This window comes from Saimiri boliviensis, chromosome 5 (genome assembly GCF_048565385.1).
Source record: "Saimiri boliviensis isolate mSaiBol1 chromosome 5, mSaiBol1.pri, whole genome shotgun sequence".
Taxonomy (NCBI): Eukaryota; Metazoa; Chordata; class Mammalia; order Primates; family Cebidae; genus Saimiri; species Saimiri boliviensis.
In genome coordinates, this window is record NC_133453.1 from 130,390,989 (window position 1) to 130,405,536 (window position 14,548).

At 48.9% G+C, this 14,548-nt stretch overlaps 1 protein-coding gene across 1 annotated transcript; it reads left to right on the forward strand.

Moving 5' to 3' along the window:
* The first annotated feature begins 11,952 nt into the window (after positions 1-11,952).
* On the forward strand, positions 11,953-12,989 carry LOC101028980 (small ribosomal subunit protein uS2-like). Its single transcript, XM_010349943.3, has one exon. The coding sequence runs from the start codon at positions 12,042-12,044 to the stop codon at positions 12,927-12,929; it is 888 nt and encodes a 295-aa protein (XP_010348245.1). The 5' UTR covers positions 11,953-12,041; the 3' UTR covers positions 12,930-12,989.
* The last annotated feature ends 1,559 nt before the right edge of the window (positions 12,990-14,548 follow it).

Here is a 14,548-nt window from a genome sequence, read left to right on the forward strand (position 1 = left end):
CTGGACTTGCTTCAGGCAATCCTGATCAAATTCAGCTTGCTATTTTCTAAAACAAACAAGAGTATATTTAGGTTATTTATTTGTATCTGTTCCGTTTTTATCATGAGATTTTGTTTGTTTGTTGTTTTTGAGACAGAGTCTCACTCTGTCACCTAGGCTGGAGTGCAGTGGTGCAATCTCGGCTCACTGCACTCTCTGCCTCCTGAGTTCCAGAGATTCTCCTGTCAACCTCCCGAGTAGCTATGATTACAGGCACCTGCCACCATGCCCAGCTAATTTTTTATATTTTTAGTGGAGTTGGGGTTTCACCATGTTGGCTAGGCTAGTCTAGAACTCCTGACCTCAAGTAATGTGCCCACCTCGGCCTCCCAAAGTGGTGAGATTACAGGCATAAACCACCACACCCGGCCCTATTTGGCTGCTCCTGCCTAGCCTTTTTGCATGAGGCTGAATTCCCTCAACTCAATTTTCATGCAGACAGCTGGAGTGGGGACAATGAAATTAATTATTTTATAAATTATGCCATTATTACTTCTAAGAGTACTAGTATCCATTACGTCCTTTTTAAAAGTTTTCGCTGGTCAGCCAAGATACCCAGCTTTTTAAGATCCACATTTTTTTTTCTTTATCTTTATTGTTTATTTATAGATATACATGAAAATGTAAAAGACTACCATGGTCCAGGGAAGATAGTATTATGGAATAACTATTTAAAGATCACTGGAGCTGACACTTGTTACTCTAGAAATTTCCCTTATCTTCTGTTCCCAAGATGGCTACTGTAGGAGCTGCAGTCTTGGCTTAATGCCCATCTGCCATTGGACACGGTTGATTGGGCCAAATTTAGCGCCCAAGTCAAGCTAGGCCAGTCAAAGTTATTTCCCAGAGAACTGGATTTGGAAAACAGAGAGCACTGTTTTTTTTTTTTTTTTTTTTTTTTTTTGAAGCTTGATTGACAGGTGTCAAATATGCAAGTTGTTGGCAGCTCTGTGGTTTAGGGAGTACAGGGTTTGGTCTGTAGCCAGAAAGAAAAGAGAAGCCAACACAACAAAGAGGGTTGAGGCTGGAGAAAGCAGAGATTTTTGTTTCCTAGGGCTGCTGTAATTAATTACCACAAACTGGGTGGCTTAAAGTGATTCATTTGTTCTGGATAGAATTCTGAAATCTGCATATCAGCGAGGCCGTGTTGTCTCTGAAGGCTCTAGAAGAGGATCCTTCTTTGCCTCTTCTAGCTCTTGTGGCTGCCAGCAATTCTTGGCTGTTGTTTTTTTGGTTGTAGATGTTTAATTTCAATATCTGCCTGCTTTTTTTTTTTGAGACAGAGTCTTGATCTTGTTGCCTAGGCTGGAGTGCAATGGTGGTATCTTGGCTCACTGCAACTTCCGTCTCTGGGTTCAAGTGATTCTCCTGTTTTAGCCTCTCAAGTAGCTAGGATTACATGTGCCCACCACCATACCCAGCTAATTTTTGCATTTTTAGTAGTGATGGGGTTTCACCATGTTGGCCAGGCTGGTCTCGAACTCCTGAACTCAGGTGATCTGCCTGCCTCAGCCTCCCAAAGTGCTGAGATTACAGGTATGAGCCATCATGCCAGCCAATATCTGCCTTCTTTGTCTTACTTTGCATCTCTATTGTGTTTCCTCTGTAAGGACACCAGTCATTGGATTAGGGCCCATCACAATCCAGGGTGACAACCTCAGTTTAACTAATCACATCTACAAAGGTCTCATTTCCAGATAAGGCTATATGCTGAAGTTCCAGATGGGCATGGACTTTTGGGGACACTATTCAATCTAGTGTCCTGATGGCATCTGAATCCTGGATTCCACTGTATTCTCAAACCTCAACCACACACCAAGCTCAGGTTTTTGTGAGCCAAGCCCATGTCCTTAATAGATTCTCACTTGCTCACTTGTGTTTAAGCCTAGTTTAAGTTGAGTGACTGTTACATGTAACCAAAAGGATTTTTAAAACATGTAAAAGAATACAGGACTCCACTATTAACATTCTATTAGCTGCCATTGGATGGATTCCGTATTTTTCAATCACGAATGTGATTCTTCCTGTGTGCTTGAGGAAAGCAAACCATTTTTGTACATTGTAGAAAATGAGACCCAGAGAGACTTGATCAAACACACAGAGTGTATCATTGAGGATGCCTGTGTGGCCAATCTCAACTCAACCAGCTTCACGGGAAGGAAATAGGTTGGGCAAGCCCAGGGGGACCCGGGGCTCCAGTTCTGCTTCTCTGTCAGTCTCAGTCTCCGAACTCTTCCATGTGCATTCCAGGGCGGGAGTCCCCATATGGTCACAAGACAGCTGGAACAGGTCCAGGCATTGTGTTCAGACACAACAAAGTCCTGAGGCAGGAAGAGGCCATTTCTTCTTTAGATTTCATTTAAAGGGCAAGGAAAACGTTCCCACGAGTCCCCCAGCAGACCTCTTTCAATGTCTTATTGGCTACAAAGCAGTGTCACAGGCTGGGAGTGGTGGCTCATGCCTGTAATCCCATCACTTTGGGAGATTGAGGCAGGTGGATCACCTGAAGTCGCGAGTTCAAGACCAGCTTGTCCAACATAGTGACACCCTATCTCTACTAAAAATACAAAAATTAGCTGGGTGTGGTAGTACATGCCTGTGGTCCCAGCTACTTGGGAGGCTGAGGCAGGAGAATTGCTTGAACTCGGGAGGCAGAGGTTGCAGTGAGCTGAGATCACCCACTCCAGCCTGGGGTAACAGAGCAAGACTCCGTCTCAAAGAGAAAAGAATAAAAAGAAAAGAAAAAAAAGAAATCTATGTCACATACCCTTATCTAAATCAATTACCAACAAAGGGTTTAGGAAGCCATGATTGGTTTGAACCTATAACGATTCAACCCTTGGGCTGGGGCTGTGATCAGCCCCTCGTGAAACACAAAGCTGAGCACAGGAGCGCAGATGCCATTCTGATCCAAAAGAGGAAAGGAGGGTGGGTGAGAAACGCATGTTAAGTAGGCAACCAGCAGTCAGCGACACATGGCAGGCTTATGTCTTCAAAATCCCAAACGACTCCAGGCGCTTTCCACCAGATTTTTTTTTTTTTTAGACGGAGTTTCGCTCTTATTACCCACGCTGGAGTGCAATGGCACGATCTCGGCTCACTGCAACCTCCGCCTCCTGGGTTCAGGCAATTCTCCTGCCTCAGCCTCCTCAGTAGCTGGGATTACAGGCACGTGCCACCATGCCCAGCTAATTTTTTGTATTTTTAGTAGAGACGGGGTTTCACCATGTTGACCAGGATGGTCTCCATCTCTTGACCTCGTGATCCACCCACCTCGGCCTCCCAGAGTGCTGGGATTACAGGCGTGAGCCACCGCTCCTGGCTCCACCAGATTTTTTGGCTTACCTCTAAAGAGCCATCATGTGCTGTAGGCAAATTTTGGCAGAAAGTGCCAGAAGGTAGCATCCCACCCACGTTCTGATCTGCTTACTGTGCCTCTGACATCATAAGCACAAAGGGTAAAAATCAGAGCAGTCAGCTCTCCTAATGGCTGTCTGACTTTGGAAGTGGCTGTTTGGAAGGTGGTTTTAAGAGGCCCGTGGAAGGACAGACATGCTTCGTGGTTGTGGCTCCCAGGTAACAACTCTGAAGGACTCAACAGCTGGATTCCTGGCCAGAGCCCCGCAGGTGCCCTCCATGTAGGGTGCCATAGCAAAGTATCCCATTCAATACGTTTTCGGCTAGGAAAAGTGAACAAAGGTGTGGCTTCAATCAGGGTGGTTGGTTTTAAACCCATAAAAATCTTCTGTTAAGCAACCACTAGACGTGAAGATCTACCAAACTGATCCGTTCTTTGTGGGCAGTCTCCACCCAACTGCCACAGGCTCTAAAAGAGCCACCGTATAGTATGGCGGTTCATACTATCAACTCAAGATAGCTGACCTTGTAGGTCAACCATGGAAAGCCGCGGATCCCTGGCAGCAGGAACTATTTCTCTTTTAGAACAGGTTCTTGACGGAGAGACTGGGCTCAGCTTTCCTGCAACTTGCAGGATTGAGTCAGAGCATCTGGCCTGAGGCAGGGGCAGTCACTTGTGGGGACAGCGGGAGCCTGTCCTCATCCTCTCACTCCATCCTGGAGATTTACTGCCACTGAGGAAGGAGGAAGGAGATGTTTTTGTTTGTTGTCTAATGAAGTAATCATAGCAGCCAATGATGTGGGCATGGCTGGTGTGGTGGCTCACGCCTGTAATCTCAACGCTTTGGGAGGGTGAGGCAGGTGGATCACTTGAGGTCAGGAGTTTGACACCAGCCTGGCCAACATAGTGAAACCCCATCTCTATCGAAAATACAAAAGTTAGCCGGGTGTGGTGGTGCACATCTGTCATCCTATCTACTCAGAAGGCTGAGGCATGAGAATCACTTAAACCCGGGAGGCGGAATTGCAGTGAGCTGAGATTGTGCCACTGTGTTCCTGGGTGACAGAGTGAGACTCCATCTCAAAAAAGAAAAAAAAAAAAAAGATGTAGGCATTAGCCCTCCCAAGTTATATTTCAGGAAGCTGCGGTTGAGAGAGGATGAGTTGGTTTGCAGGTCACACAGCCAGTTAATGGATTCAGAGCCCACGTGAGGTCCTGAGGGATTGGGACATGGGAGATAAACACACGATGGAGGATGGAAGTTCGGGGGAGACCTGGAATGCTGCCCGGGCGGGGACTCCCTGCAACAGGAGACAGCCTGGGGACAGAGGAGTTGCCCCAAGAGGACAGAGCAGCAGGACAGGAGGTGAACCTGCCCTTCCTATGGCCACCGCTGGAAAATCATATGTACAGGATGCTCAAGGTTCAGCTCTCTCCGGGGAAGTGGAGCTCGCTGGGATGGCGGTTTGGGGGAACAGTTTCTAGGAGGCAGGAAAGCACCAGGGGCTGTTGGGGGGACGGGGCCAAGGCTTGCTGCGGTTACCTGCGGATGCATCACCGGGAGGGCGAGGGGCAGTCCTGGCCGAGAGGCAGGGAGTTAAAAGCATGGATCACACTCAGGTCGTAGCGAGGCAGGACGGAATGGGAAAGGAACAGCAAGCTGAAGTTTCTTGGAGGGACAGGAGCTGGGCCCGGCAAGTGGAAAGGCTGGACCCGAGGGTGGAGGCTGCGTAGAGCCCCTCATCACGCGGGGCTGCTGGGGATCCTGAGGATGCCGGCCGGTGGAGGGGAGGACCCGGCCAGCGGGCAGAGGGATGATGCAGCCTGTGTGTTTCATCTGAAGAGGTCTTAGCACCTGGAGGCTGTGTGTGCCCTGAGGCTAGAGAGGAGGAAAGATGGAAGGTGGGGGTCCAGAGGGTTAGCCGGGAGAAAGTCAGGGTGTGAGATGCTGGAGGAAAGGTCTCCCGAAGTTCATTCCGACAGCCCTAGCCCTGTCCTCTGACCCCCTCTCCCTCCCCATTCCCTTCCTAAATTCCATAGTGCAGCCTTTTTTGGGACTTACAGCCACCCCTAAAGGGAAGGCTCCAACCCTTCCCTCAACTGGGGACCTCAGGGAGAGCTGGCAGGGCGTTGGGGCCACAGAGGGCTGGCTTCCCTCTTGCCGGAGGCAAAACAAAAGCACCTCTGGGGCTCCATGAAAACTCAGCTTCTTTTCTGGCTGCGCCTTTTCAAGGGACGCCTTTAATTGCAAAATTTAAGATCAGCCCTTATTGGAAACTGCGACAAGGCCAGGCCATATGGGAATGTTTCCCGACGGAAAGGAGCATCTGTTCTCCATAAGAAATGCAGATGGCACGTCATTGCGCCTTCAGAGGGCTCTGTTTTCCGTCCCCAGCACAGTGGCCACAGGCCGGGGAGTCTGACCGTGGTTTAAAGTCCTCAGCCCTCTACACACAGACAGAATCCACACTGAACCCACGCCGCAAGCTTCCCAGACGGAGGGACCCAGATCAGCTGGCGCCCTCTGTTGACGTTTTCAGCCTTGTACTCAGGGTACAGAAGTGGGTGAACAGGCCACAGGCTGCGTTCCTATTCTGTTCCAGGTTTTGTGCAAAGTGTTTGTTTCCTTTAATGTCGGAGAAAACCCCAGTGAGATCTCTTGCTTGCGGACGAGAAAACCAAGGCTCGGAGGATTTCTCGAGCTTGTCTGACTTGTCATCTGGCACAGGTGGGACTGAGGGTCACAGCCAGGACGGAGCGCTGGAAAAGGCCCTCGCGTGTCCTCTAACATTTATTGAGTGCCTAGGTCATTTCTTTTTCTTTTTCTTTCTTTTTTTTTTTGAGACAGAGTTTCTCTCTTGTTACCCAGGCTGGAGTGCAATGGCGCCATCTCGGCTCACCGCAACCTCCAACTCCTGGGTTCAGGCAATTCTGCCTCAGCCTCCTGAGTAGCTGGGATTACAGGCACGTGCCACCATGCCCAGCTAATTTTTTGTATTTTTAGTAGAGATGGGGTTTCACCATGTTGACCAGGATGGTCTCGATCTTTTGACCTCGTGATCCACCCGCCTCGGCTTCCCAAAGTGCTGGGATTACAGGCTTGAGCCACCGCGCCCGGCCGCCTAGGTCATTTCTTTAGCAAACGTTCTCTTATTCTGTCTCCTGTCTGCAAACACCTGCACTCTGTCTCTCTTTGTCCCCCTCCCTCCTGCAAATGGCCGAATAAAAGTTTTCAAAGGAAAGATCGTTCCTTCAAAATTAATGCCACATTTGCTTCAAATGTGTCAGAAATGTGTTATAGCAAAAAGCACTTACAATAGGGCTGGTAAAATAAAAACGTACGTTAAAAAAAAAAATTAGGCTGGGTGCGGTGGCTCACGAATGTATTCCAAGCACTTAGGGAGGTGGGAGGATTACTTGAGCTCAGGGTTTTGACACCAGCCTGGGTAACACAGCGCAACTGTGTATCTACAAAAAATACAAAAATTAGCTGGGTGTAGTGGCACACGCCTGTTCTCCCAGCTGCTTTGGAGGCTCAGATTGGAGGACCGCTTGAGCCTGGGAGGTCAAGGCTGTGGTAAGTTAAGGTTTTTTTTTTTTTTTTTTTTTTTTTTGAGGCAGAGTTTCGCTCTTGTTACCCAGGCTGCAGTGCAATGGCACGATCTCGGCTCACTGCAACCTCCGCCTCCTGGGTTCAGGCAATTCTCCTGCCTCAGCCTCCCGAGTAGCTGGGACTACAGGCGTGCGCCATTATGCACAGCTAATTTTTGTATTTTTAGTAGAGACGGGGTTTCACCTTGTTGACCAGTATGGTCTCGATCTCTTGACCTCGTGAGCCACCTGCCTCGGCCTCCCAAAGTTCTGGGATTACAGGCGTGAGCCACCGCGCCTGTCCTGAAAATTAAGGTTTTATCATGCACTGCAGCCTGGGCCAGAGTAAGACCCTGTCTCAAAACAAACAAACAAAAAACAAACAAACACGCAAACAAAGTGGGTATGTGTGAGGCTCCCTCTAAGATCGCCGATGAATGAGTGAAGACACGTGGAGGCTAATGTGTTTGTACCGGGGGATGAGCGGCTCGGAACCGGCAATTTGGACACAAGGTTAAGTGTGACCTCATTTTGCAGTCACTAACAGAGTCACCCAGGAGAGATGAGACCCAGGGGCTGGGAAAGTTTGGTGCTGAGAACTCATGTGACGAGGCTGCTTAAGGCATCTGTAGAGTAACCCTGAGTGCTGGCGGGTGGGCTGTCCTGCACTCACTCTCTGGGAGGTTTTCTTTGATGAAGGTGGGCCTGAGAAACGGTACAAACATACAGAGCTGAGAGCTTGCAAAGCAGGGTTGTGTTGAGAAAAAATATCCCAGCTGGGCGCAGTGGCTCACGCCTGTAATCCCAACACTTCAGGAGGCCGAGGCAGCCTCAGCCTCCTGAGTAGGTGGAATTACAGGCATGCGCCACCACGCCCAGCTAATTTTTTGTATTTTTAGTAGAGACGGGGTTTCACCATGTTGACCAGGATGGTCTCGATCTCTTGACCTCGTGATCCACCTGCCTCGGCCTCCCAAAGTGCTGGGATTACAGGCTTGAGCCACCGCGCCCGGCGTTCAGCAAGCTTTAATTGAACGAATACAATGGGGTCTCAAGGGTCTTTATGGAGTAAGTGAATGAAAAAAAGAATGAATGAATGAAGATAAGTAAGATAGGACCCCTGCACTCTCAGAACTCACCTTCTAGATAAGAAGACAATTCAAATACAAAAAAAAAAACAGTAACATAGAACGGTGTATGAGAGGTAACACAAGATTTTGTGGAAATGAATAAAAGAGGAAAATCACTTCTATCAAGGCTGCAGGGGCCATCCTACCCCTTATGAATGTTGGTACAAATCAGAGGGAGCTTACCTGAACAGAGCCAGCCTCCTGGGCCCAGGGACCTGCAAACAAAGAGCAAACTGCTTTGTTTTTGTTTTCGAGACTGAATCTTGCTCTGTCACCCAGGCTGGAGTGCAGTGATGAGATCTTGGCTCACTGCAACCTCCACCTTCCAGGTTGAAGCAATTCTCATGACTACAGCTGAGGGACTCCCAGCTGTTGTCCCTCAGCTGGGACTACAGGTGTGCCCCACCAAGCCTGGCTAATTTTTGTATTTTTAGTAGAAACAGGGTTTCACTATAGTGGCCAGGTTGTCTCGAACTCTTGATCTCGTGATCCACCTGCCTCAACCTCCCGAAGTGCTGGGATTACAGGCGTGAGCCACTGCACCCGATCCCACTGTATTATTCTTATGTCTTTGTGTCCTCGTCGTTTAGCTCGCACTTATGAGGGAGAACATATGATGTTTGCTCTTCCATTCCTGAGTTACTTCACTTAGAATAGTAGTTGGAGGAGGCTGAATACGGTGGCTACTGCCTGTAATCCCAGCACTTCAGGAGGCCGAGGTGGGTACATCACCTAAGGTCAGGAGTTCAAGATCAGCCTGACCAACGCATGAAACCCTGTCTCTACTAAAAATACAAAAAATTATCCAGTTGTGGTGGTGCACGCCTGTAGTCCCAGTTCCTTAGGAGGCTGAGGCAGGAGAATTGCTTGAATCCAGGAGGTGGAGGTTGCAGTGAGCCGAGACTGCACCACTGCATTCTAACCTGGAGGACAGAGTGAGATTCTGTCTCTAAATAAATAAATAAATAAAGTAAAATAAAATAAAAGCGTAAAAGTTGGGGGGGCAGTTTTCACTCAGACTTTTATAGGGAGGATTAGACAAGTTAGTGATGGGGTGAATTTACAGTTGGTATTGTTTCCGTACTCTGGGGGAATCTCAGTCAGCTGAGCAAGAAGTGTTTATCTCTGTCTAGCTAGTTTCAGGGGGACACACGGTTCAACCAGTCATTTATGAGACAAAGACCGGAGACTGGAGAGTTTGGGTCTGGCCTTGTCACAGATAAATTAGGGGATCATCCATAAGTATTGTGGGAGTCATCAGAGAGTGGACAGCAAGTCTTCTCTAAGTCATATGGGGAACAATTGTTCTGCTTCAGCCTCCCAAGTAGCTGGGATTACAGGCATCTGCTACAGTGCCCAGCTAATTTTTTTTTTTTTTTTTTTGAGACGGAGTTTCGCTCTTGTTACCCAGGCTGGAGTGCAATGGCGCGATCTCGGCTCACCGCAACCTCTGCCTCCTGGGTTCAGGCAATTCTCCTGCCTCAGCCTCCTGAGTAGCTGGGATTACAGGCACGAGCCATCATGCCCAGCTAATTTTTTGTATTTTTGGTAGAGACGGGGTTTCACCATGTTGACCAGGATGGTCTCGATCTCTTGACCTCATGATCCACCTGCCTCAGCCTCCCAAAGTGCTGGGATTACAGGCTTGAGCCACCGCGCCTGGCACTAATTTTTGTATTATTGGTAGAGATGGGGGTTTCACCAGGTTGGACAGGCTGGTCTCAAACTCCTGATGTCAGGTGATCCACCCACCTCGGCCTCCCAAAATCTTGGATTGTAGGCACGAGCCACTGCACCTGGCATGATTATGGTTTTAAAATATAGAGTGACTTATGATTTATGCCTGATTCTCTGGTGGCTGGGGAACCAAACAGTCTCAGGAAATACATGGGTCAGTGGGAGCTTCGGGTTGGGGTTCGAGGTGTGAAACGTTATTTATGGGAGATGGTTGTTGTGGGACTGGTCTCCTGCATTAGGCCCCAGCAGGCCAGACACCGGAATGGAGTCAGCTGTGCTAAATACCATGTCGTCAAACTGAACTTTGAAACGGTCCAGTTCCCCTAAAACATTCCAGTTAATCTGAGTCAACCTGAGTAATAAGGAAGTCCCCTCTGCTCTAACCCTATAAGGAAAGTAACTTTGACATGATCAATCCATGTTTTGTTCTGTTTCTGCTTTCTCCAGCCCTTCTCTGTCTGCAAAGCCAAACTCCTCTGCTCAGCTCGTTTTACAGAATGAGGTGTTGCTTATTTTTAGAGCTGCAAATCAAAGCCAATTAGATCTTTAAGTTTGTGCTTTTGTCTTTTGACAAAGGTTCACAACTTCTCCAGCCCTACATGAAGAAGCTGAAGGAAGCGGGGTGCACAGACTCTTTGAAGAATGCTGAGTGAGGTCCCCGGGCACCCACACGAGCTGCCACCTTAGCTCAGGGGACACAGCTACTCTAAGCCCCTTTGCTCACGGCGGGGAAAGGGTGGGGGAGGCATGCTATCCCGCTCCCCTAACCTCCACCCCCGGAAAGAAAGCTGCTTTGTCTTCAGAGGACCAGGAGTCCTGATTGGGCAGCCTCTGCTAGGAATGAAATGCATGTCCTTCGCACTTCCACTCCTGTTCTATTTTCAGGCCGATTTATAACTAAAACATGAAATAAGTGAGAGGAAAGCATCTAGCATTGTCTGACGCTTCCCCCAGCACCCTCAGTCGCCTCCCTCCTCTTCATCAGCATCTCTGCGGGCCGGGCAGCAGGCGCTGACTCGCCCATGGGCCGGTTGGAAGAGCTGTTTTCTGCAGGCAGGTGCTGCAGCAGCTGGCCCGGGACCCGCCCCCGGGGGAACGTCCGCTCCACCCCGCCCTGGCGCTCAGCGCTCCGCGGGCGCGCCCTCTGGCGGCGAGAGCTCTGCAGGTTCGCGGCGGCCGGGGCTGGCGCGTGTCATCCTGGGCACACACCCTGCGAGGTGACTTGCTAAGGCAATCAGATCAGAAAAGAGGGGGCGTGGAACTGGAGAGCGAGGGGAGAAGCATATTCACATCGCGTCAAATGCAAGCGGCCTCTCTCCCCGTTTTCTTCAAGAGTTTATTCTGAAAAACTTTATTATTTTTTTTCAGCGACAGAGTCTTGCTCTGTCACCCAGGCTAGAGTGCAGTGGCACGATCTCGGCTCACTGCAACCTCCGCCTTCCAGGTTCAAGCAATTCTGCTACCTCAGCCTCCCAAGTACCGGGAATTACAGGTACGCGCCACCACATCCAGGTAATTTTTGTATTTTTAGTAGAAACAGGGTTTCACCATGTTGGCCAGGCTAGCCTCGAACTTCAGACCTCATAATCCACACTCCTCGCCTCCCAAAGTGCTGGGATTATATGCGTGAGCCGCCGAGCCTGGCCTGAAAAACTTTAAAGTACTTAAAAACTCAAAGACTTTTACAGTGGACACACATTTATTCATCACCTAGATTCTGTTATTGATATTTTACTCTATTGGTTTCATCGCATACTGTCCATCTATTCATCCCTCTCTCCATCCTTCAAACTATCTTTTTTTTTCTTTTTCTTGTTCTCTTTTTAAATAGAGATGGGGTGTTGCTATATTGACCAGGCTGGTCTCGAACTGGCCTCAAATAATCCTCCTGCCTCCAGACTCCCACAGTGCTGGAATTACAGGTGAGAGCCACTGTGCCTGGCCCTATCTTAGTTTTCTGATGCATTTCAAAGTAAATTGCAAACATTAGAACACTCCCCCCTAAATATCAGCCTTCAGCTTTTAAATAAACAAATGGAAGAAGATTGCTAATATTTATTTTGTTATAGTGGAATTCTTTTTTCGCATTGTGTTCTTAAAACTCTTTGGCTTTCCACGCTACCCGCTGAGGGCTCCAAACGGCGTTGTTCACGATTCCCGTCGTAACTTAAAGGGAAACTTTCACAATGTCCGGAGCCCTTGATGTCCTGCAAATGAAAGAGGAGGATGTCCTTAAGTTCCTGGCAGCAGGAACCCACTTAGGTGGCACCAACCTTGACTTCCAGATGGAACAGTATATCTGTAAAAGGAAAAGTGATGGCATCTACATCATAAATCTGAGGAGGACCTGGGAGAAGCTTCTTTTGGCAGCTCGTGCCATTGTTGCCATTGAAAACCCTGCTGATGTCAGTGTTATATCCTCCAGGAATACTGGCCAGAGGGCCGTGCTGAAGTTTGCTGCTGCCACTGGAGCCACTCCAATTGCTGGCCGCTTTACTCCTGGAACCTTCACCAACCAGATCCAGGCAGCCTTCCGGGAGCCACAGCTGCTCGTGGTTACTGACCCCAGGGCTGACCACCAGCCTCTCACGGAGGCGTCTTATGTTAACCTACCTACCATTGCTCTGTGTAACACAGATTCTCCTCTGCGCCATGTGGACATTGCCATCCCACGCAACAACAAGGGAGCTCGCTCAGTGGGTTGGATGTGGTGGATGCTGGCTCGGGAGGTTTTGCGCATGCGTGGCACCATCTCCCATGAACACGCGTGGGAGGTCATGCCTGATCTCTACTTCTACAGAGATCCTGAAGAGATTGAAAAAGAAGAGCAGGCTGCTCCTGAAAAGGCTGTGACCAAGGAGGAATTTCAGGGCGAGTGGACCGCTCCCGCTCCTGAGTTCACTGCTACCCAGCCTGAGGTTGCCGACTGGTCTGAAGGCGTGCAGGTGCCCTCTGTGCCCATCCAGCAGTTCCCCACTGAAGACTGGAGCGCCCAGCCTGCCACGGAAGACTGGTCTGCAGCTCCCGCTGCTCAGGCCACTGAATGGGTAGGAGCAACCACTGAATGGTCTTAAGCTGTTCTTGTGTGGGCTCTTAACATACAAGATTCATGGAAAATAAACATCGAGTTTCTTTTTTTTTGAGACGGAGTTTTGCTGTCCTTACCCAGGCTGGAGTGCAATGGCGCGATCTCGGCTCACCGCAACCTCCGCCTCCTGGGTTCAGGCAATTCTCCTGCCTCAGCCTCCTGAGTAGCTGGGATTACAGGCATGTACCACCATGCCCAGCTAATTTTTTGTATTTTTAGTAGAGACGGGGTTTCACCATGTTGACCAGGATGGTCTCGATCTCTTGACCTTGTGATCCACCCACCTCGGCCTCCCAAAGTGCTGGGATTACAGGCGTGAGCCACTGCGCCCGGCCTTTTTTTCCCCTTTTCTTTGAAAAAAAAAAAAAAAAACCAACTTTTTTTTTTTTTTTTTTTTTTTTTTTTGAGGCGGAATCTTGCTCTAACACCCCAGGTTAGAGTGCAGTGGTGGGATCTTGGCTCACTGCAACCTCTGCCCTCTGGGTTCAACAGATTCTCCCGCCTCAGCCTCCCTTATAGCTGGATCATAGGTGTGCATTACCATGCCCGCTAATTTTTGCATTTTTAGTAAAGATGGATTTTCACTGTGGATTTCAAAAGTCACTCTGAGATGGATTCTTTTGTTTCCTGAAGATCCACTTGTGTAGCTCCTGTCAATATGCAAGGGGAGGAACAGTAGATAATCCTGTCCTGGGAACACAGGCTAACAGGATGTTTTATCTGGCTCTTCAAGGCAGCTTCTTCCCTTCTAGTGCAAGGGGTTGTGGCCGGGGGAGACGTTGGGAGTTGGAGGATGCATCAACTTGCATTAGAAGCCTAGGGGCCTTGTGGAAGGAAAAGGACTGATATTCCAACCTTTGCCTAGAATTAAAAGACAAAGAAACCTGTAGGAATGTAGAACAAGGGGTCCGCCAGGCATGGTGGCTCACACCTGTAATCCCAGCACTTTGGGAGGCTGAGATTGGCAGATTACCTGAGCTCGGGAGTTCACAGCCAGCCTGGGCAACATAGTGAAACCACGCCTCTACTAAAATACAAAAAAAAAAAAAAAAAAAAAAAAAAAAAAAAAAAAAAAAAAAAATTTAGGCGGGCGTTGCAGCCTGCGCCTGTAGTCCCAGCTACTAGAGAGGCTGAGGCAGGAGAATTGCTTGAACCTGGGAGGTGGAGGTTGCAGTGAGCTGAGGTCATGCCACTGCACTCCAGCCTGGGCAACAGAATGAGACTCTGTCTCAGAAAAAAAAAAAAAAAAAAAGGCCAGACATGGTGGCTCATGCCTATAATTCCAGCACTTTGGGAGTCCAAGGCAGGTGGATCACAAGGTCAGGAGTTCAAGAGCAGTCTGGCTAAAGTGGTGAAACCCCATCTCTACTAAAAAATACAAAAATTAGCCAGGCACGGTGGTAGGGCGCCTATAATCTCAGCTACTCGGGAGGCTGAGGCAGGAGAATCACTTGTACCCAGGAGGTGGAGGTTGCAGTAAGCTGAGATCATGCCACTGCACTCCAGCCTGGGCAACAGAGCAAGACTCTGTTTCCAAAAAAAAAAAAAAAAAAAGAAAAGAAAAGAAAACAGAACAAGGGACAAGGGGTCCCGAGCAAGACCCTA